Source organism: Scomber japonicus, chromosome 6 (genome assembly GCF_027409825.1).
Source record: "Scomber japonicus isolate fScoJap1 chromosome 6, fScoJap1.pri, whole genome shotgun sequence".
Taxonomy (NCBI): Eukaryota; Metazoa; Chordata; class Actinopteri; order Scombriformes; family Scombridae; genus Scomber; species Scomber japonicus.
Genome location: NC_070583.1, coordinates 18,183,362 through 18,207,979, shown reverse-complemented (window position 1 = coordinate 18,207,979; position 24,618 = coordinate 18,183,362). Strand labels below are relative to the sequence as shown.

Below are 24,618 nucleotides of genomic sequence, written 5' to 3'. Positions count from 1 at the left end.
TAACATTTCCTGTTACCAGACAGATCCACTCATTATGCGGCATACTGAAAGGCTGCTCACAGTAGATAGACTCATTACAGGTTTTTTATTTAAAGGTTGGAAAACTGACTAATGTGTTCAAAAACAGTACAGTATTACAAAACCAGCAGCATCCACCTCATCTGAACTGAAACAAAGTAGACTAATGCATTATTCTCTGCATGCCTCATCTCGCTAGGAGCATCCGTGTTGTGTTGGCTTCTCTCTCTCTCTCTGACTTCACATCTGTACTGTAGCTGAGCCTATGTTTATGAACCCTTTTGTTTTGTAGTCTGTCTGAGAGTAATCACCCCGGCCTGCAGAACACAAACCTGATCAATAACAGTCCGCCCGAGTCAGCAGTGGCAGCCTTATAGGCAGCAAACAAACTCTAGACTACCCCAGACCTCCAAAAATATTAATTCATTGGTGCAACATTAAACTGCCACCTGGAAAATTGGCTGCGCAGCACACAGTAATAGCTAGATAGTCTGGCAGGGTCGAGTTTTAATATGCATGGAGATATTCGTACGTAGCATATTTAATGTGTTGTTCCTGTTTGAATGGGTTAATGTTGTTTGGTGAATAGGAAATGATTTATGGTTGGAGAGTGCTCATGAGGTCAACTAGACAATGTGAAACTGACAAACACTACATTTTACTCAGGTTTATGGCACTTCTATTGCCTATTTAATTAAAAAAAAATTTCATCTAACTTAATTGTATTCTTCTTAGGCTTTTTTAAAATGATCTTTATTAAAAACTTTAATATATTATTGTTGTGTGCATCTTTTTGTCATGTCTGGTGAGTGTATTTGTTATTGTTCTATGTAAAAGAGAGCTGCAAAGTAAGAATGTCATTGCATTGTCTGAACCTCCGTTTTATTATGCTTCAGACAATAAACTCTTGAATCTCCAGAACTGTAATTACTTTATCAATATGTGCTATACACAGACTGTTGTTTGAGTGGTGGTATCACAGCAGGCTTGTAGCTAGAATTTGTTAAATCTGAGTGGTAGAGATAGTTCATTCATGCTCTGAAGTGAAGTGAAGGGAAGTGCTTATCAGGGAGACACTTAAATGAAATTAAATGAAAAAAATCACACCCATTTTCTCAGTGCCATACACCAGTCAAACCAGACTATGCAGATGTCAAACACATACTGCTAGGATCAATGCAGATAAGTATTTCCAGTGATGTCCATTGTCGATAAATGTCCATGGAGCCATTTAAAAAAGTGGTCCCTATGACTATTTTTTCTTAAAGTTGTTTCTATAAATCCATGATTAGTGTACAAATATGAACTAGTAGCACCTAATGCAGAATAACTTTCCAACAACTTTAGACTAACAAAACAAGACAGATTCCAACGTTACGCTTATGTTTAAGTCCCACGTATTATGATGGTGACTGTAATGCCAAACCTTATAAAGTCGGCAGATTTAAAAATATTCAAGAGGATGTTTATGTGAATTGTGTGAACTTGATGAAGTTGAAAATGAATCACATCATCTTCTGTATTGTCCTTTTTTAAAAATGAGTTAAGAACAGCAATATTTAATTAAATGTCTGTTCAAAATCCAGAAATGTTTTGGTGCTCTGATGATGACAGAAAGGCATGGTTGTTTAATTTGAATGTTTATAAGTTGGCTACTTTGGCTCTTAAGCTTGGAAAAAACAATTTTACATTTGATAGATTACAGTATCACTTACATGCCAAATGATGGAATTTATGAGTGGTTTAACTCACTCTGAAAATAATATGGCTTACCTTCCAACAACATAGATGTGTAAATATACTGTATGCGTCATTCTGTATGTTTCCTGTCGGTTCACTTACTTTAGTGCAGCTTCTTCTGCACATTCAATATTTCTGCTTCACAATATTAAAAAAAGCAGTTTACTGTATTCGTCGAGTGTCATTAAACTGTGCTACAGCGGGCCAAGCTGTCACACAGCTGGCGGTGAGGAATCAGTCAGCTGGTGTGTTTTGTTAATATCTAATCCTCATCAGATGCTGCTGTTGCCTAATGGGATTTATAAAGAGAGCAAGTGCCTCTCAAGTATTTCTTACTGTATGGATAATCCTTCAGGATTTGACGACATCAACACTCAGTCATTTAGAGGTAGCTGAGGTGTGGATGTCTCAATATCGATCTCATCCGGCAGTGATTCACCAGCAACAGGGTTTGCAACTTTGTTATGTGGACTTCAACTGCAAAATTGTGGCCTTCATTTTTTATGGGAAGGTAGAGTTTATAGACAAGAAAACAAAGTGATAAATTATTTAAAAAAAGAAAAAAAGGCCTGTGCTTTTGCTCCAGTGTGGTGCCTGAAGTGTGGTGCCTGAAGTGTTGACTGTATCATTACAGCATGAAGGAGAGTTCACGATAAATCTACTAGTATAGGATCTGTACATATATCTTTATACTATGTAAGATCAGTGGTTAATCCTTTAAAAACACAGTTCTCAAGATCCATTGATCTTAGAGACTTCACTCAATGTGTACGAACAGTAACAGACTTCCTGTCAAGCCGGGCTTCAAAGCTGAGCCTCTGATCTGTGCTCCAGTCAAGAGCCCAAACCAGGATCTTTCACTCAACTGAAGACTGAGGATTTAGTTTGAGCTTTTACATCCAACTGCTGGTTAGAGTTAGAGTTAGAGTGTCTTTATTAACACTGCATCAATGTCTGACTTTCCCTCTGAAAGTATTAAACCAAATTTATAACAATGTGGAAAATGAATGATTGATGCCATCTAATTCTTTGTGCCATCTGAAAACAATTTGTAGATTTTGAGCAGTGAGGAGTTCTTTTTTCTTAGTTATTAATAAATGTATTAAAAATCGAGTTGTACTGCAGGCAAGGCCTAGAAAAGAGCAGAGAGCTGGAGAATCGCGTGCTCATAATGATGCTCATGAAAGAGCAAACTACAAGTTTTTAAACCTGCTTCATCACTTTTCAGAGGGTTGTATTATGAGACAACAAGCTGCAAAGTGGTTTCTGCAAAGTCTTAATGCAACATTTCATGAGCTACAGTCATGTAGGGGAAGTGGACTTTACTCAGTTCAACACAATCTCTACAAATCACCTACTTACAGTATAATGTTTGATAAAGAGATTAACCTGCAGTTTACTTAATATTCATGACCATGTTTAACATAGAGGTTTGTGAATTATGCCAAATCTTGTTTATTCAGTTTGGCAATCTGCTTTAGTGGGCACTCTTCCTCCTGTATTTTATTGCTTTCTCAGTCATCTTGTTACTGAGTGAGGAGCTGCATGACGACAATGACCTTTGGTTACATTTGTGCATTTGAGGAAACCTATTTCCTTTTTTAGATGTATGCAAATCAAATATAAACAACCTTTTTTTATGACCCTAGACAAGCATGGGTCAGCTCGACAGTGGGTACAGCAGGACATGTGGACATTTTAGCAGACTTTGTTATGAATCATTTATTGAGCTCAGCACCCCGACTATTTTCAGGTATTATACAGCTGATATTTATTTTCAGTGTAATTTATAGGCAATATAGTGTCAACTGTACACTATACTGGGATAGTTAGAGTTGAAATGATGACATTCTGAAAAAGTGGGAGCTGCAGTCTGGCTGTAACAGTGGACTGCAGAAGTCAGCGTAATTTAACAGTGTTAAGCACCATCTAGACACTCCACCACATGTCAAGCTGACTCGGTATCATTAATAGCAGTCAAGGGTGAATTTCTGGCAGGTTTCACAATGAAAGTACTCCTGGAGACCAGCTGTACAGCAAAAAGGAAAATTAAAATAGGCTATAGGTTTGGTGAAAGGGCAGCAAAACAAATCCTTCTTGCTGTCACTCAGGCTCTTCTTTCCTTAAACATGCTGAGCTGGACCAGACGGTAGTAAGCCTTAGGGGAGGTTTGTTTCTGCTCGACCACCAGCAGTGAGCTTTCCTTGAGAGAGAGAGAAAGAGACAGAAAGATAGCGAGAGGAAGAGGAAAAGAGGGAGCGGGGAAAGCTGATGGGCATCAGCATAGGCTGCTTGTTTCCAACTCCATGAGCATATAAACAGCAGGTCCCACTTGGCGGTTTTTGTGCCTGGGTTAAGAAGATTCTCCGTCACTAAGAAGCTGAGAGACTTATACCTGCAGGACTGGACCTGGGAGTGAACTTACTGAAAGGTGGATTTGGAACCAGGTGTACCTTATGTGCTGACTTGAATGCAGCACACAGGCAGAGTAACACTTGTATCTACTCTCTACTACTTATCTGTATAACTTCCATTGGCAACACGTCTTAGCAGGACCCTGGGGAGCTATCCAGGGTGCTGACTGTGTTTTCCTTTTGCTCAATCCCACTGGGACAGCTGAAGTGCTTGTGAATACTGATGCTCAGAGCCAAATATGGAGGAAACATGGGAGGGAAAGGAAATGCCAATTATTACAAGAAGGCAGAATTAGTGAATGTATGGTATGTAAATAGATTTTAGAGTATAAAATGGATTGGATTACCTCATCATCACGTTAACAGGGCTATTAGAGGACTTGGCTTCATTACAAATTTGGGCTTACGGCTTTTGGAGCCATTTTGCATGTGTGATTAGCTCCATCTCATAAAGTTTGCATACTGTTTGATGGGGGCATACAATTTAAATCACCTAAGTGTTATGCTTAAGAATTTTTAAGTGTAGTGTTCCCTTGTGGCCACTAATAATTTATTTAGTGTGGCAATGTTGTCATCTATACTTCTTTACATGATAAATAAATTAGTAGCAATATGCATATGAGACAGATACTTAAACTAATCATGATGTAAGGTACATTTAATATACAAAAACCCAATATGTGTACATCACTATCACTGTCTTGAAGAAGATGCAGGGTTGGGAAGGTTACTTTGGAAATGTAATGGGTTACAGATTGCTAATTACCCTATTTCAAAGGTACTGTGACACCATTTAAGCCAATGTGTGCTCCAAATAAGCCCACATCATGATTAATTTACAAAATATAAGAAAAATATTGATTTTAAATATAGAATTAAAAACAGCCATATATGTATTCAGTAACATGTTAAATTTGAGCAGCAAAGCAGTGGATTGATTTAATTGGCAGACTTGGGGCGCTGCAAATTCAAATTCAAAAACATGCAAAGCAAAATTAATATTGTTCAACATATAGCCTAAAGCTTTTTACAGAAAACATTCAGATGTAATACCCTTTGTAATCATCAGCATTTTCATAAGTAAATAACAGATTACAGCTACATTTGTTTCATCTGCACATTCAGATACAATTTCCTCCCCCATTCTGCACCAAAGAGTGCTGAACTGCCTCAATGTCATGATGTTACTTCTTTTCCTTGTGGTTGTGTTACAGTCATGTTATTAAGGTCAATATTGAAATTAAAGTTGTGGTGACAATGCTAACACATGTGCCAGCTGTGTCTCCATTGATGCCAGGCTTTTGCGCTGTATCCGAAAGGTCACGCCACATGTGATACTGAGCTACGTAATGCAAGTAAACAGGCATCAGTCATTCAAGCATCATAGACACACTCACACACATGCCCTCATTACCATTTTACAACACAAGGCTGTTTTTATTTTCTATTTATACACATCACTAATCACCTTTGACCAGGTGCAATGAGACTGGTTGAGAATATAAACACTTTATCTATCAAGAATAAATCACATTGTCACAATCATTTCATGAGAAGAAGTAAAACATATTTTATAACAACTTTATGGGCAACAGTGTATATTGACTGTACCAAATGTTAGGTTTTAGGTTGGAAAGCATTGCAATATTTCCAACGTGCCAAAAAAATCATGATGGATAGGAGCAGTTATGCATTAAATAGACTGAGTCATTTGAATATGTAAACCTAGTCTGTGTTGTTATTCTGTCCTAACACGCTGCAGATACAGAAGAGTACTCAACAAAGGCCTGAGTCACTGATAGATTTATTCATGAGACACTCATTTCAATACAGGAAAAATAATCTGTATGCCTTTGATGTGTGTGTCTTAGTATTTGAAAGCGTGCCTCTCTAGAAAAAATAAATGAATCTGTAAAATAAGGCTTTATTGTGAGGTTACAAATGGTCATGATGAATTATTTGCTAAGGACTAAGCTGTTTGGAGAAGCAAGAATGTACTGCTGCAGGTTGAAGACTGTGACCTCTTATATCTACTGGAGATATTTAACTCAGGGAAAACACTGTTCTCACTTTTATGAGACAATTCATAATTTATGCTCAATTGATGCTTTTCTGTTCCAGATCATTTTCCAGCAGAGTAGTTCAGAGTAATGGCTGCTGCTGATGAGATGATTGATGGACTCATGTCTTAATGATGATATTTGGTTCAGTTTGGCAATTTATTGTTTCAAGCAGTCCAAACATTTTGTTGGAACCTGTTTATTCTCTGAAAAAAAAACAAATTCGAAGAAACACTTGATAAAAATAGATTTGTGTTTAGTTTAGATAGGAATTTATCAGCTATGCTAGGCTCTAGGTATGACAAGGTTGGTAAATGGACTGTACTTATATAGTGCTTTTCTAGTCTTTTTGACCACCCAAAGCACTTTTACACTACATGTCACACCTATTCATACACTGATAAGCAGGCTACCACGCAGGGTGCCAACCTACTCATAAGGAGGAGACTAATATTCATTCACACATTCATACACTTATGGCACAGCCCAAGGGCACATCAACATGTGGACTGGAGGAGCCAGGAATTGAACCAATGAGCTTATGATTCACTCTACCTCCCGAGCCACAACTGCCCCCAACAGATCATAAATATCTCAGCTATTATTAGATGAATTGTAGTGAAATCTGGTACAGATATTCATGGTGCCCAGAGGATAAATTCTATTGACTCTGTTGATCCTCTGAAGTTGCCTTTAGTGCCACCAGCAGGTCAAAGTTTTTTGACATTTTCTGTTCGATATCTACTTAAATGGATTGGCCAGACACTCATTTTTCCTAAATGATAAAATTTGCTGCAGATATCCACATTGCCCAGATGATAAATCCTAAAAACTTGAATAATCTCAGCTGACTACTCCTTTATCCCCGCCTTGAGGTTGATATTTGTGATTTTAAGTGGAATATCTCAACATCTGTTGGATGGATTGCCATGAAATTTGGTATTGATATTTGTGTCTCCCTCAGGATGAACTGTAATCATTTTGGTCCCTTCAACTTTTTATTAAGCGCCATAATCTAAATTACAGTTTGTATGGTTTATGGTTTATGGCTAATTAACTGAAAACATTGATGACATTTCCATTATCCCCCGCTGTACTTACTGCTTAGGGATAATTAGCGTATTTTAGCATGTCATCAATAATGCCAAAGTCTTCACATAGTCAATGGCAAAGATACTAAGAACGATAACTATAACTAACTATAACTATAACTAACTATAACTATAACGACAACGATGTGATCATCCACACTTACGAATGATTAACATCCTGTAGACAGTGGTGCCAAGCACACGCTGCACGTTCCAGCGGTGTTGGCAGCAAAAATTTGTATTGATGACCTCATACCGCTGTATGTTGTACGGAGAAATACAAATAAAAAGATTAATTGATACAGTATATGCAGGTTTTGAAGTTTTACTGGAAATGACACACTGGATGCAGATTTTGTTGTGCTGTATGATTTATGAGATGGATCTTGATTGGCTGTCAGCTGTCATTCATCAAATCGCACTGAAAGTGATCTCAACGATCATTCAACACTGTCGTTATAGTTGTGGTGTGGGCTCTGTCATCCACAATTCTTAGTGTGGATGGGACTTGAGTCTTGTTTTTTGTCATTTTTACTGTCATTCTGTGGTATTATCCTGTCTTGTCTTAAGCTGCATTGTTTTTATGTACTTCTGAGGGCTCAACAACATAGCCATGGCTATTGATGTGGCATTTAGATATTGCATTGTGAATCCTTGCCATGATATAACTGAATGTATCCGTTTTAGCTACTGCTGTCACACTTGCAGAGAGATGTGCAGTGACAGTATCCTCTACAGTATATGTAGAAAGATTAAAACTCTGCCTCTTAGGTTCCCGGGAAGGATGGAGTTAAACCATCTATTCCACTTTCCAGTCTGAAATTATTCACTGCTCAACAGTGTGATCATGCATGTCATGCCATCATAATGTTCTTCGGAGGAGTGACATTCCACCTCTATTTAAAAACACCAGATGCCTGTCAGTCTTCCTCCATTTTCTTGACATACACCCTTTTCTGCTTGTAGGCACATTTACAAAATGTGCATTTCTTTATTTAAATCCAACTGGAATTAAATTAGATTTTTTTTCTCCTGCCTGCTACAGCATACATTTCTGCTCTGTAAATATATAAGCAGCGTATAACCAGCGTTCTCCTTTGAGAGGAAATCAGAAACCTGAAGGGACAAATTTATATTTTATGGTTTCATGATCGCGCCACCCATTTTTTCCATTAATTCAACAGAATACCATCAGTTCCCCAGCTACATATAGATGGAGCTTATTTTCATACAGCCCTTTATTTTAAACCACATTTGCATAAAGAATTAACGTCACTCTTTATCATGCCGGCAGGTGGTCACAGTAACAGCCAGCCTGCCTCGCAACACAAGAGCCACAGGCACATTCACTGGGGACGAGTGGACTAGTGAACTAGCACTAGTGCACATTAGCTGCTCAGGTGTATCACATAAAACTGCATTTAAACATACCTGAATATATCACTCTGATCTGTTTAGATGCTGAGGTACTCTTCAGTGCCACTGCTAACAATAGATTATCTGCTCATGACGTAGCTACAGCACAGGTTTGTTTTCTTTGTCTCTCACTCCCTATGATGCAACACTGCCACTCAGTCAGACATCAATCAAATAAAATGTTGACATGCCCCTCCAGCCTGTTGCAACAAAAGGAGCATTTCCACTGTTGATCCAGACCTTTTTGTCTTTCTTTGATAATAAAAAACTTTCATAATTTCAAAAACTTGTTGACACTATTTTTGACTGCAAAAAGATGATGACTAAATGTGATCTCAGCTGGACTTAATAGCACAGAGGAGCCTGCTGACTCCTTCCACTGAGGATACATCGAGCAGCTAGTGAACCAGCTGCTGACTCAACGGAGGCATGTTGGTCTCTGTTATGAATGTTAGTCTTCGGCAGCACAACATGACTAAAATAAACTTAACACAGTAGATCGGATTTGAAACAGAACACTACTAGACCACAACCTGTTGTGATAAATCCTGCTGTTGTTTTCTCTTTGTACAGACATGCTGCACCAATAGGATCTGAGAGTATTTCATGACAGCTGTTTACTATTCTGAGCAGGAATTGTTATTTATAGAGAAGCATCAGTGGGGGTGATATTCAACACAGTGAGTATCTTCAGGGTTTGAAGGAAAAGTCCAATATCCTGAAGGTCACAGTTTTAACTCTGGCAATAAAACAAGTAAAAAACCAGACCTTATGTCACTTATTTAACTCTTTGAATGTTGCTTTGAATGATGATTTCATAACTGAAATATCAAAAATATACTCTAAATTATGAAGGTGAAAACAACATAAGAGACATAGAGAACAGAGAAAAACACTGACGGGTGATGTTGAAGAATGTGAAGGCAAAAAAAATGAGCAGAGATGACAGCAGCTGTGACAGCAGCTGAAGAAAATGAATCGATGGGGGCAATTGATCTTGTTAACTTGAGGCAGTGGCGCGAGACCAATTGCATAATGTGCAGCCCAAAGCTGGGTCAGACAGGAAGGGAGGGGCGGTGTGCGAATGATGGTGGACAAGGTGAAAGGGTGACATGCCAACTAACTTCATTAAATGCAAGATGAATTCAGGTGTATCACTGCCAAAGAAAGAAATCCAAAAAAAAAACAGAGGACAGTGTGAAGAAAATTTCTCAACACAAACAGTGCTGTCAATAAACATGAATAAGTGCTTGTGTCTGGGCAACTTGGAAGTAGGAGGGAAGGGCATTGTTAATACATGCTGAGTCAATTTCCTGTTTGTCCTGGCAGAAATCCGGGAGGCTTTTAAGGTGCTGGATCGAGACGGAAACGGGTTCATTTCCAAACAGGAGCTGGGTATGGCCATGCGCTCTCTGGGGTACATGCCCAGTGAAGTGGAGCTTGCCATCATCATGCAGAGACTAGACATGGATGGTGAGTCACATGCACACACACACACACACACACACACACACACACACACACACACACACACAGGTGCAAAGACATACACACACACACATACACACACACAGGTGCAAAGACATACCATGTGATTCAAATAGGGTTCCTCATCACATGTGTTACATTGTATACAGATGTAAAAAACACTTTATTTTTATTTATTCACATAACAATGTAAAAATCATGAGGAACCTGTCTCCTCTGTAGGCAGCTGTGCAAAGAATTGCAATAAATGGCAATGTTTTTTCTATGAAGTCTTCATCAGATGCACAGATTACATATTCCCTGTGTGTCATGCATAAAACATTCATTCATGCTTGTTTGATCATTTCAATCTCAACCACTCGTAGCTTCCACTTGACACATGAAAGGACCACAGCGAAACCAATCCAGGTGTGGAACATCTAAATAAAGAAGTATGCAAGGTCTTTATAACACATGCACACATATAGGGCATGGGAATGTATATTGTTGATTAAAATGGCTTTTCATATTGGTTATCCGGCTAGGACTAAACTGTATCAATGCATTTGGTGTATGAATGAGAATGAATGGTTAACTTCCTCCTGATGTGCAGGTTGGCACCCTGCGTGGTAGCCCCTGCCATCAGTATATGAATGTGTGTGAATGGGTGAATGAGATGTAATGTAAAGCGCTTTGTGGTCGTAAAGACTAGAAAGGCGCTGTATAAGTACAGTCCATTTACCATTTACTATAGTCCATTTACTGCAGCAGCTGGAAATGCATTGCAAAATTAAACTCTAACAATAGATCCAGAATGATTATAGATCATGCAGTCATCAAAGTAAGATTTGAATCAGCTGAGGTTTGTTTCTGCAGCACCATCCTCACTCTTGTGACCTTTCAACCTTTTGTCCTTGGAGAGAAGATTCTCAGCCGTGAGAAAACATAGCTAATCCCTCTTCTTCCAGACAGAATTTGTGCTAAACCAGGTCTCAGGCAAAGTGTCTGCATTAAGTGTGATTGGCATTTTATAAAAGCTAGACTCTTAAAATTGTTTTTTTTAAAAAAGGAGGGGATGGGAAAATGCAAAATGCAAATGTCAGATCACTGGGAAAATAATCAAATTCTTCATGCTGGTATCACATAGTTTGATAAGTGCTTTTTCAGTTTCACAGCGGAAAGAGAAATATTGTTAATATGCATGGCTGAATATTAAAGTAATTTAGTAAATTTAAAGAAGTCCAACTGCCTTTATTTCTTTTTTGACTCATCCACTTGAGAATCTCAGGAAACTGTAGCTGCTTTTGTGCTTCACGGTCAGGTCTCGTTTCATCATCTGCTGTGATGTGAAGAAGCATGTGATGCTACTTTTGGAGCTGACGAAGGTCACAGTAGTTTTTGTCTCAGGGAGACAGTGAAGTTACCTTGTGAGGCAGCTGTGTAGGGATGTTGATTGTTCAGATTTTATTGACACTAATGTAATTATCGATTCAGCTTATCGCTGCCACTGTTTAATTATCTTCACTGTTTATCAATGACCTTGCATGCTCATGAATATATAACAAATAACTGGTAGATAAGATAAGTTAACTACATTAATTAATGAATTAACTGATTTGAAAGCATTGCACAGTCTTCTGTCTGTATGAGAATAACAATGAGGAGAGGCTGTGTGCTCTGCTATGTTATTAATGTCAACTCTCCAGCAGTGGAGAGCAGCCTCTCTGCTGCACTGCTCTGGAAAAAGCTATCACCGTCCAGGGGCAAGATACGGGCACAGGGTTTTGTCAGGTTTGGACCAATCAGCATTTAATGAGGATTGTCATGTGATGTCCCAATCTTGCAATTTCAGCTGCCTCGCAAGGTAAGATGGTGAGGGTGATAGACAGAAGGTTCATTCCATCACCTTGGCAGGAGATGGGATTTTTTTGTGTCTGCTCTTTTCCAAACAGTTTCCAAGGACAGCTTCTCAGATGGCTCTGTGTAACAAACTCATCAGGTTAATGATAGAGTCAGTGAAAGATTGTTCAATACATTTAGTCAAATTCAGTGAATGTCTCCTTGCAGTCTGCAAGCTGTTTGTTCTGTGCATGCACTGAAAAAAAATCCTGTGTTCATACACAGTCTCGGCTCTGTGAATGGGAAGCAATGAAAGTAGCTCAGACCGAGCCTCACAAAACTATTACAGCCAATCAGCAGGGGGCGTTCGTGATGGTGCACAGGACATGGGGAAGTAATCAGAATAGCTGTCAGTGTGAGGACATGACAGTCTTCAGTCTCTAGCACCCCTTGAATGGTGGAGGAGGGCTGCCGGACTGGAGAAAGAGAGGGGTGGCTTTTCTTCCATAGAACGGATACACTTCCAATTTATTAAATATATCAATCCACACTGAATCTGATACAGTCTCACAGATAGTCCCCATGTATTTTACCCTTGAGTCATGTCTAATGAAGCATAATCTGAGCAGGCAACTGTATATGTGTTTAGATCTATTAACCATATCAATAAATCAATAAATTCAAATTCTGTTGATTTCTGCTGTGTATCCGACATACAAACTATTTTGGTTCAGTAAATCTCTGCTGTCAGTCAGTCTGGTGATGGCAGGGTGATAATATGTGAGAGGAACAGAAGTGACTCTACAGCTGATGCATTGCTTGCCATTTTTCTCTTGTGGTCGTTGCCTTGGCAATGCATGTCCATGAATTTGGGAAGTAGAAGGAGCACGAAAGGAGGGGTGTATTTGTTTGGATGTTTAGTTCAAATGCCAAAATCTTTCTCCAAAATGACTGACTCTACCTTTATCTGTGAAGTGTAGTGCTGTATATTTTATTTGCTAGGTTTTTCTGTGTTTGAATCTGCATTGAGTTTGTCAGCATTGCTTTTTAGAAAACTTATTTCACATGAAGGAGCCAGATCAACTTGTTTGTATTGATAAATGTCCTTTGTAAAATACTGGAGGTTTTCTTTAGCCCTTATTGAACCTGAGGACTGGCTGGATTCCTGGCAAATGCTGCATCTTTGTCTTTGTGGTATCTGCATACTTTCTATTCAGTGAAGACCACTCACTCCAACAGGTTTTGAGAAACCGATGAGAGGCTAAAGAGGCTCTCTGACTGGTTATAGAAGGTAGAGTTTTCTTAAAGCCTTGATAAATGTCCAATTTTAGTATCCATCAGTGGGAATATAAAACAATTCAGTGTCACCACACACACACACACACACACACACACACACACACAGAGAGAGAGAGAGAGAGAGAGAGAGAGAGAGAGAGATCTGATGTGGGCACACTGCACCAATACACACTGAGCGCCTTATTATTCTACCGAGGAAATTAACCATTAGATGCATTCGTTTTTTTCTTTCTTTCTTAATCTTTAAAATAAAGAAATACTTTTGTTTACTTTAATTAAGTAAAATTTGTAATTGGGCTTTTTGGTTTATTATTCAATAAAGTACAAACAAATAAGCAGAAGTATATAACTGGCCTGCAGCTATTCACTAATTCCAAATAGATTTAAATGATCAATCAAATCATCAAATCAATGTAATCAAAACATAAATTCTTATATTAATTTAAAAAGGCCTAACATAATCAATGTGTCTATTTATTCTCAGTTCACACACAGAGTTATTTCAGAGCAGTTCCTCACGATATAGGCTTAAATAAACAAATGTGAAATCATTTTTGTTGTTATTTTGTGATACACATAATGATAAAGAGCCACTAATCAAGGAACATGGCATAGAGGAGAGGAAGGGCATTAACAGATGAATTTGAATAGATGTTGATTGTATCTTGGCCAAGTGGACAGATGTGAGGACTGGATCCAAGTTCACAGCCATAGATTCTGAGCCCAGTGGTTAAATCCGGCCAATCGCTAGAAGGTACTGAAAGGTTATCTTCTCTGCTCATCACTGCTGTCAAATCCATGTGATTGTTATTGAGCTCTGGATGTGCCCTTCACGGAGAGGTGTTACTCCTTTTCTTTGTTCCAGATCACAGCATTGCAGCAGCCTCTGTTTTGACCACATAGATCACACACAATCTCCTGGATGCCCTGCCTTTCTCTAACCCTGGCCCTTGGCTCTAATCTTTTAAAGCCTCGTGAATTTTGGTTTGTGATGGTAAAATTGCACGAAAGTTTGACTTTGGATTGAGTCTAATTTCTCATACTTTTTAGATGCTCACATAAAACCCTACATTGCATAGTTAGAAGGATATTATGGAGTTGGGTTTCCAGCAGCTTTAAGTGTATCTGTATAGGCATGTATTGACTACCAACACCAACATTTATTTCTTTTCTTCTCTATTGTCTTTATTCTGATTTGTCTTTAAGTTAAGGGAGCATTGAATAATTCATTGTGCTTTTCCTGCTGAAACAGGATGCTTGGTTGATGACATAACACAGGAAGAGACTGTCTAGTCAAAACAGCCTGCTTTGACTCAGAAAGACACAAAAAGTGACTCAGTAACTTTGTGCATAATGTTGAGCTGTCACAAACTGGATACGCCAAAATACAACCATATATAAAACAAACAGGGCTTCTAGAGAGAGCTTTAGCTAAACTATTCCACTGTTTTTCACAATGGTTTTGAATGTTTATGTTTCATAGTTGTTTTTCGTCCACATCTAGTACAATATGAAATACTTATATTTTAGGAAGGAAGTATATATATATAATATATATATATATATATATATATATATATATTATATTAGGAGGAAGTAAGACGAAGGAGGTTCGGTTTTGGAAGTACAGTGGAAAATACTCAATATCAATCACTTTTTTTCTTTTTTTTTTTTTTTTTACAGTATATGTAATAGGTTTGCTCTCAAAAACGTTTAAAATGTTAGTATGATGTGCCATTCAACCAAATCAGCACAGCTACAACTTTTTTTTAAAAGATTTATTTTGGGTTTTTTTTGCCTTTATTAGATAGTATATATTATAGAAGCTAACAGGAAACAGGGAGAGAGAGAGAGGGGAATGACCTGCAGCAAAGGTCCCTTGCCGATTCTTATGTGGCATGCACCTCAACTCATTCCAAACTTAAGATAATGTTAAAGTAGTACTTTATGCACCCCTAAATCTTGGATTGGATGTTGAAAAGCAGATGACCAGCTGGCACCATCTTGAGTATAATCCTCACTGGACAGTACAAATATAGCATAGAAGTAAGATTTTGATAGGAAAAGTTAAGTGGGTTATGTGGTTGTCAGTTAAAGCAGGTTGTTCATTTGAAAGTAGTTTTCTTCTTACTTTCATGCTTCCTCATATCAACTCAGTCAGCAAAAAAATTGTAGGATGATCAATCATGATCAATGGTTTATTTTCTCTACAGACTCAGGAGTCTGAGCAGTCAGGAGCCTCTGCCAGCATACAGTGCATAGAAAGCGCCTGTTAAAATGTGACAGATGAGGAGTTATGAAACGAGAAGAGTCATTTTTGTGTATTTGTGTCTTTAACGGGACAAACTTGTTTAAAATGGTAGACTCATTTCATGATGATTTCAGAAAGTTCATTTCATTCAAAGTTCAAGGTCATTTGTCATTGTTACAAAAACAACGAGACAGCACAGCATCTCTAGAAAATAGGCAATAAAGGTAATACATGTCCAATACTAAATAAATAAAACACAGTAAGACTACAGTTGCAACAAATTCACATGTGTGGCACAACACAGGCAAGAAGACAAACTCATAGAAACACAGTTCATATTATGTTTATGTTTATTATATTTAACAAACTATTCCCCTCTGACACACCCAACAGACACAGAATACCATCTTAGCGCTGTTTCTGGCCACCTGAAATATTCCTCTTCTGTGTATTCTGGTGTGATATCTACATACATGTAGGGGAATGTCCTGGTTCTTTAGGTGCAAGACGTTCATCTTCTATAGCTAGTCTCTAACTTTGACTGTCTGCTGCAGGAATTGTTTTCTGAAAGTAGCTAATTTGATGTAGTGGAAATATGAAAATATTGCTTGTTCGAACTACTCTTTTGTGTTGTGTATTGGCAACAGCTGTAACTTAACTTAATTCTATTTTACCTTGAACTCACCCAGTCCATTTTTATTTCCACTGTCATCCATCCATCCATCCATCCATCCATCCATCCATCCATCCTCCCATCCTGACATCCTCAGGTCTTGACACTTCTTTATCTGGCCCGTAGCCACGCATTTGAAGTGTTGAATATTCATGCGTACAAGTTCAGTCACTGGCGTCAAACACTAAAGTTGCTGACGTGTCTCAGGGTGGCCATGACAGTCAGAAAGGGGACAGGTAGTTTGGGGCAGATTGAGTCGTCTTGCATGGGTAACTTTCTACTGACAAAGTCCCTATCTCATCTGCAGATACAGAGAGAGCAGGTGGGAGGAAGTAGGGGGTAAAATTGGTTTACAACAGGGACATGAGAAAAACAAAAAAGAGTTGACAAATAGGGGTTTTGAAAGAATGAAGGATTATAAAGAATTGTGTCTTTTGGTGTGTATTTATATTCAGTTGTTGTAAGTTTTATCTGATGCTTCTGAGTTCAGGATTATTTGTTTGCTTGCAGGCTTCTCTGTCTGTCTGTCCCGTTAATCTAAAATATAAAGATTTGAATTTCGATCTTAGCACATAAACAGTATTGCTGAATGTTCCATCCCTTAGTCTATTATAAACAACAATTCATCCAAACTTACAGATAATACAACAAAACAAAGAAAATCCAAACTCGGCAGGGGAAATGATGAAACTTGGCCCTTGAAAACTTTCCACCCAAAGAATAAAAGAAGAAATTTGTGTTGAACATCGTCAATGTGAATCCATAATGTGTTTGATCGGTTGCTGTCTGAAGAGTTTTGATGTTGTGTTTTGTCAGTAGTTTTGACAGCAATCAGACATCTTCCACATCAGTAGTGTTTGAATCAATGTGCACAGCAGGGGCTCCATGTTACCAGTCTAAGAGTAGCTGTAAACTTTGATCTACTCCACACCTGGTATTAAGAGAGCTAGTAAGAGATGCTGTTCTTATTTTATAGTCTTGCCTCAGTAGTAAAGGATACATCAAAGTTTCTGAACTGCCTTTTTATTATAATAAAAAAAAGACACAAACAGAATCCATATTTCCTTTTAAGCCACAAACATGGGATACTATTAAAATTAAAATAAAAACTGCAGAAAGCTTTTGCTGTTCCAAATGCTTTGATTATATGTTATTTAAGTTCATTGCAGTATCCTTATTTTCCCTCAAAACCTTGCTGAACCTTCATACACGCTGTGCACACATTGAGCTGCAGGCTGTCAGCTACTTAGTGCTCTGCTCAGGGGCAAATCAGCTATAGTTCTCCCAGACAGGAACATCATTTGTCATTCACCGTACCCTCCCTTCTCACTTTAAACCAATGAAGGATACGAGCAAGGTTGTGCTCATGAGGTCTGAAGCATGTCCACTTTATTTGATGGTAAAATTGAGATTAAAAAGGGAAGATGAGAGAGCTGAGGAAAACATTCATCAGATAATAGAAATAGATGATTGATTTATTTGTTTTGGCATCACCATTTTGGATATTCAGGATAGATTTGGCGGCACCTCAACAGCCTAACAATGTAAATATAATTGCATCATCTTCTAAATCTTCTTCTTCTTTCTTTATTGTGTCAGGTGATGGACAGGTTGATTTCGAGGAGTTCATGACCATCCTTGGACCCAAACTCCTGTCGTCTGAAACGAGAGAGAGCTTCCTGGGGAGCACAATAGATACGATCTTCTGGCAGGTAAAACTTTACTCTCCCAAACATGTTTCTTCTTTGAACTTTGCAAAGTCACAGGATTAATTGAATCGGACATGAAAGAAGACACGGAAAAATTGATACGTCTTTGTTGAAATGTAATTACCATAAAGGAGAGCAGGAAAATAATCATAATTATTTTTATTCTTCAGCCTTGGGGGACATTTTTTGTCTAGAAACCAAGGTCATTTAACTCTCAAAGTTTAAAGTATTGTTGCCAAACTGGTGCTGTGTGGCCTCTAGAGATGGAAATGTTCATCGGTCCGTCTAGACTGAAATATGATTCCTTAACTTTTCTTCTGGCATTTTAACCCTCACATACTGTTCATATTCTCATAATTAGTCTCTACACCAGTTCACCTTCATAAATTCCCCATCAGTAATTAATAAATGTTTGATTAATCCTTCTGTTTGATTAATCTTATGGAAAGAAAGGCTGTCAAATCACTGTTTTATGTTCCAGGAGAGGGGTGTTAAACTCATTTTAGCTCAAGGGCCACATACAAAATATTTATAAGATAACAATCTTATTAAAACTATTAACTATTCATTCAGCAAGTTATAAGTTACAGGCTTTATGTCTGACACCCCTGGTCCAGGAGAACATGTTATACATACATACATACTATACATACATAATATTCTTTTTTAAAACTTGTACATTTGCATATATAACAATATGCATAATTTACCTCTTCTCTCATGTTTACCATTTTTTTGTATACTCTAGGTCACATTAAGAAAAGTCCAGCTAAAATGCATGTTTTTGTTAAGTTTATGGTTAAGTTTATGAACAAATGCCTGTCAATGTTATCGGCATCTTGTGTTTAGTGCTTAATAGCAAACCTTAGCATGATAAACTAAGATGGTGAACATCATGTTGATGTTCAAATTTAAATGTCATATAGCCGTTCACATGAAGTAGTACATCTTTATATAATTATAATGTCTGGGAAAGAAACATTTTGGTGTTGGAGGAAATGTCTTACTTGAAAATTGTGAGTGAAGAAAATGCCAAAACACTAAACGTTAATCCATTTACAATTTTTAGAGAAGGGGCCTCATATTCTTCATGTTCTTTATAAAGTTGCATTATAGTACAATAGACGAGCTCTATATGGTCTTGCATGATCAACTCTAGAGTTTAGAGGATTTAATCTTGAAGAGAAAATACCCTGGTTTGGATTGAAGTGCTCTGGCAGAGCTCAGATATTCTTCTCCACTTTGACGTACTGCCCACAAATACATCTATAAATCATTTCTTTGTGTAACTTGGTTTCCATACCTGCCCCGTGTCTGTGCTCTCCCTTGAGGGTGATGTAAAACAAAGGCTTACTGTTCTGCTTCTTGATCTCTCCTGAGTGATACTGTGCCTGATGAAGGTAATATGTGAGTTTGGACAGCCGGGCCTTTTGAGAGTCTGAGGAGTGACAGAGGAGGTTGTGGCGTAAGAGACGAGAGAAAAAATGTCAGTATAGGAGTAACACAGATTGAGTGAGACAGAGAGTGAGAAATGTGCAGACAATAGAAAGAGTGAGAGAGCATGAATGGGAATGATGACAAATCAAGCAGGTGCGAAGGGGGAAGAATGGGACATTTGGCACTGATAGTAACACTTGGCAGGCCGGTCCTCTTGATGTAATCATCGGATGGTCCCAAGCATTTTCTTAGGGGCAGGAGCTTGTGGTTTACACCGCCGGGACACGAGACATTAGAGGTATGGGAGCAGGCTGGGCTAATATGCTGCCAGCCCCATTTGGCTGCTACAATGACCTTGGCTTATGCAGGAGGGTGGCGAGCCTGAAAAGCTAGAATATAGATAATATGTAATTAATATTAATGTGTAAAAGAATACACAGTGTTTTGCTTGTAAAATGCTCATGTTAGTCTGTCAGCACCTGTCAGCATTAATTATGAAACGATTCCAAATTGTATTTTATTAATTTCTATATATGTACTTCCTGTGTGGGGGCGCTGGCCTAATGGACAGTGTTGCCAGATCAGATTGACAGTTTCCAGCCCAATCACAGCTTAAAACCCACCCACTCCAATAAAAACCAGCCCAAACCACGAAGTTGCCAGACACCCGTGTAAATCCGTAAAATCATTACACATGCAATAGAAAAAACTCACGAGTACCCAGAGCTTAATATCTGCATCAAATAGCCTAACCACAGATAAATAGTAGATAAATATGGTTATCGCAAATTGCAACCAACAAAGAGCACAGTAGCCAGTAGCGTAACATCATGGTGATAGGCCCCGGTGCGAATATTTTTTTTGTGCCCCCCTAAACACAAGCACTGCACGCACACACACAGCCACTCGAGAGAACTGCTATTGTCACCATGTAGGCTAACGTTACAGGTGAATGGCAACACACTCATCCTGCAAACCAGCCTTTCAGCACCACGGACAGTGGTCGAAGCTCCATATCAACACTTATCTAACAGCCTGCCCTGACCTGGGCTCAAACTACCACAGTCTGATGATGTCTCCAAACTATCAAACATTCAAATATAGCCGACACTAACAAAGCTACACAAAGATATCTTGCACAGTATGTCCATTAGCATAAACATCAAGAAAAACACAGCTCATTATATGCCTTACAAAAACACAGCGTTAATGAATGGATGTGGCACCTATCTGTGGGCAGAGTAATCCCTGCAACAGGTCTACTGGTAAGCACAGCCGAGCCTGCGGTGGCGAGGAAGTCTGCTTCTGGCCGGTAGGGTCGATGCCACTTCATTTATGGAGCTAGCTGGCAAGCTACTGCTAGCCTCCGCCAGGACAGTAGCTTTTGCCTGGGTTGCCTGGGTTTGAGTAAAAAACTTGTCTAATTTGGTCATTTTAGCTTTACCCTCATCCTGCTTCTTTCTTTCCTTTCTCTTTTGCTTTTACACTTTTTGTTTGGGCTTGCTAAACATGATGCTACCTTTTCTTGTCAACTTTCATCCACTTGCTTTTTTTTCTTGCTGAAAGGAGAAAAAACTCACATCACGTCATCGCGACTCATCATGACTGACAGCTATCAAGGTGATTGGACAAATTATCATGTCCTCCTCCCATACCAGCCACTCAGCGTTACCTTACCGACCCACTCTCTCTTTGGGTCTGAGATATCAAACTGGGACAAACTAGGGAACATCATAGTGTGTTGTGTTGTTTTTAGATTGGTTTTCCTTTCTTATTTTTATTTTTTTGCTGCAGTGTGAAGTGGTGCTACGGTTTGTTTGACACTAACCCCAGGACCACCAACCGTCAAACTGTGACCCTCAAACATTTTTGTCACTAGTCGCCACTGGCTAGCAGTAATCACTTTTTTGGTTAGTTTTAAATTTTAATAAAACCACCAACTGCTGTATCTTTATGACTGATCAACCCTACAACTAAAGCCTGAGTCAGTTGGAGTACTGATGATCTTATCCATAAAACATACAGTACATCATGATAAGCATAAAACAACGGTACACTGCTTTTTTGAGTTCCCCTTATTAAAATCTTCAGTGATCTAAGAATTTGACAGTATTCCTCCATTTGGTAATTTGTCAGATTTTGTGTTTAAGTATTTATTTTCCCACCCACAGAGGTTGTTAGAGCTTGTCTCCATCAAAGCAGAACAGGACTCACTCAGGAGGGTGACACAAACCGACCCCTGGCTCACTTGTACGAACTTCATATTATGTTCCCTGGTTTGGTCTTTTTGAACCAGCCATTCAGTTCCTGCCTTTTTAGCTGACAGATTTTTTTTCTCATTCCACTAATGTCAGGCAAAGTGTCACATCCTCACCAGCTGGAGTGATGGGATAATGATTCACTCGCTGTCACACACTCACCTTCCCACTCACTCGTATCTCTTGAACAGTTTGTTAATGCATCTAATTATCCCGTCTGGATAATTATGAGCTTGTAATTGAAGAACTGCAAACATTTTACTTTTTTGCTAATCATCAGCAGCATGATTAACAAAAAAAGGGGGGCTTAGTTGATCTTTAATCATCAAATATGGATTTAACTGTATTTCTTGAAATTCCATTAACTAACATCTGTCATTTCTTTTTTTTTTAATATTAGTCCTTCGTTGCTTTTTAGCGTGCCATTTTCTTTATTAGGACGGATTGGTATTACTTTAATTTCCCTCATGTCATGATTCCTAAATGTAGCAATTACTCATGCATGAATTACATATTACAGGATATCAAGTTGCTACTGTGTGTTTAATTACAGGTCAACATCCCTTTTACAATGTGCTAATTAATCCCTAAACCGGATTGTGACTCATCACTGAGATGATGATTTATGCCAAGTGACCTGATTTCAGTACACAGCAGCTCTGAGTGAAAACGCAGAACATGCATAATACAAAAACTTGTGAGGACGTTACTTGTTAAAAGTCAGAAGTCGTAACTTGTGAAACACAGTGTGTGTGCCATCTCTGCATGAGATTATATGATAATAATATACTTGTATAATTGTGTTTTGATCCCAGACACACAGGAGAATACAAACACATTCGGGCATGCTGTTCTCTCTTCCTGTTACTAAAACACAATGTTATTATATTGTTTGTCTCTACTGTATTTTATGGCAGTGATTTTGCCCAAAACAAAAGCTTTTTGAAGAGGCTTTTTTGGAACACATTGCTCCAAAATCAATATTTGATGCTTATTCAACGAACTGCACTATGCTGTAAAATACACCACTTCTGGTTTATATAGTTATTTATTTTTTTCTTGAAAATCGAGCCAGAATGAGTCTGACAAACCGAGTCTGACACTTCCTAAAAATGTCCACTAAACCAAACATGACCTGACTCAAAGAATATCAGTGTGCAAATTATGTTTTTTCATGTATCTGACAACTTTTAATGTGTGGAGGGCAATGAGCATCGCAGGCACAATGATCACTGCAAACAGAGCTCAAGCAGGTAGGTTATTTTTCTGACCTTGAAATTGTGCTGCAGGTGAAAGGAAAAGCACAAACAGCTGTGAGGTTCATTCAAATGAGGCACCGCTAAGCAGTTTGTTGCTATTTTGGTCATAATTATGGCCTTAGAAGTTGAGGTGATGTCTCTGAGCCTCATCTATTTCGAGCTTAAAGGCACCCTGTTCCTTGATTTTGTACACAACAGCACACACCTATGTTTGTATTGCTGTCTTTGTGAGGACATTCACTGATATAATGCATTCCTTAGCCCCTCACTCTAATCGTAACCACCATAACTAAATGTCTAACCTTAACCTTAACCCTAAACTGAACCTAAACCCAATTCTAACCTTCGCCCTCAAACCAAGTCTGAAGCCTCAAAAGGTCCTTTGAAAGGTGTGTCAGAAAGTGAGGACTGCCCAAAATGTCCTCACTATGAAACTCAAATTGGTTCTCACAATGATAGCCATACATGTACCTACATACACACAAAGCCCTAAATGCCTTCATTATTTATATTATGATTGTAATAATAAACTCTTCAAAATGCACAGATTGTTAGTTTATTGTAGTTTATTTTTCACAAATTAAAAATGACAAAGTGCAGGTAGAGGCAGGAAACTCAAATGGGCGTATTTGAAGCGTCCATCTAAAAAAATGTTGAGGTACGATTTGTAGTACTTTGTCATGCTCTTCAACACACAACTTATGATTTCCTGGAGAAACAATTTTCTATTTGTTGAGTTGATGCTGTAATGTGACTGGCTGTATTTATTGATCACCACACGCTCTGATTTATATTCTTTTTACACTTTGCGCTATGGTACATACTTTAACCAAAGTAACAGGAGACACCCAAGACCTACTGCTTTGTTTTGCACTTGTCCCGTTTATGGCGCTTGTCCACCACACAGTTCCAGCACGACTCGATCTGACTTGGCTCGACTCGACTCGGTTTTTTTTGCGTTTCCACTAGGGATAGTACCTGGTACCTGGTACTTTTTTAGTACTTGCTCTGCTGAGGTTCCAAGCGAGCCGAGCCGATACTAAATGTGACGTCAACAGACTGCCGGCCACTGATTGGTCAGAAGAGTTGTCGCTGGAAGAGTCATGAGCCGTCCCACACAAGAATCAAACCCGGCATTTTAAATACCAGCAACAGTGTTACAGCCATACAGCTCAATGTTCTTGCTTTGTGTGTGACAGAAAGCCACATACAGCAGCAAGTACACCATCGCCTCCATGTCCTCCATTGTTTATGTGTTTGTGTCACGTATAAAACGAAGTCACGGCAGTTTCGCAGAGCCGTGCTATGACGACCCCGCCCACGTTGAGTAGGTACCTTTTTGTAATGGAAAAGGTCGTTCCTGGAACCGTGCCGAGTCGAGCTGAGTCGAGTCGTGTAGTGCTGGAACTTTGTAGTGGAAAAACGCCATAAGTCTCAGGTCTCAGGTCTCAGTTTGTTATTCTCACCTGCTGTGGAATATGGCTCTTGATTAGATTAGATTAGTTTAGAGTAGAGTAGAGTAGATTAGATTAGATTAGATTAGGTTAGATTTGTTTTTTATTGATGCCTGTGGAGGGCATTTAACCAAATATAAAATTACTTAGTAGTGAAGTAGCAGCAGTAGCAGCCTAGGCAGCAGAATCATGATGAAGTGTGTGCATGATTAAAATGTTGAAATTATATCAAG

At 38.6% G+C, this 24,618-nt stretch overlaps 1 protein-coding gene across 1 annotated transcript in view; it reads left to right on the top strand.

Moving 5' to 3' along the window:
* The window catches only part of caln1 (calneuron 1), a 65,877-nt gene that overhangs the window by 8,480 nt on the left and 32,779 nt on the right, over nucleotides 1-24,618 (top strand). The window contains exons 3-4 of the mRNA XM_053320537.1: nucleotides 10,069-10,212; nucleotides 17,868-17,980. Of these exons, the coding sequence (XP_053176512.1) occupies nucleotides 10,069-10,212; nucleotides 17,868-17,980 (257 nt within the window). The remainder of the gene's footprint in view (nucleotides 1-10,068; nucleotides 10,213-17,867; nucleotides 17,981-24,618) is intronic.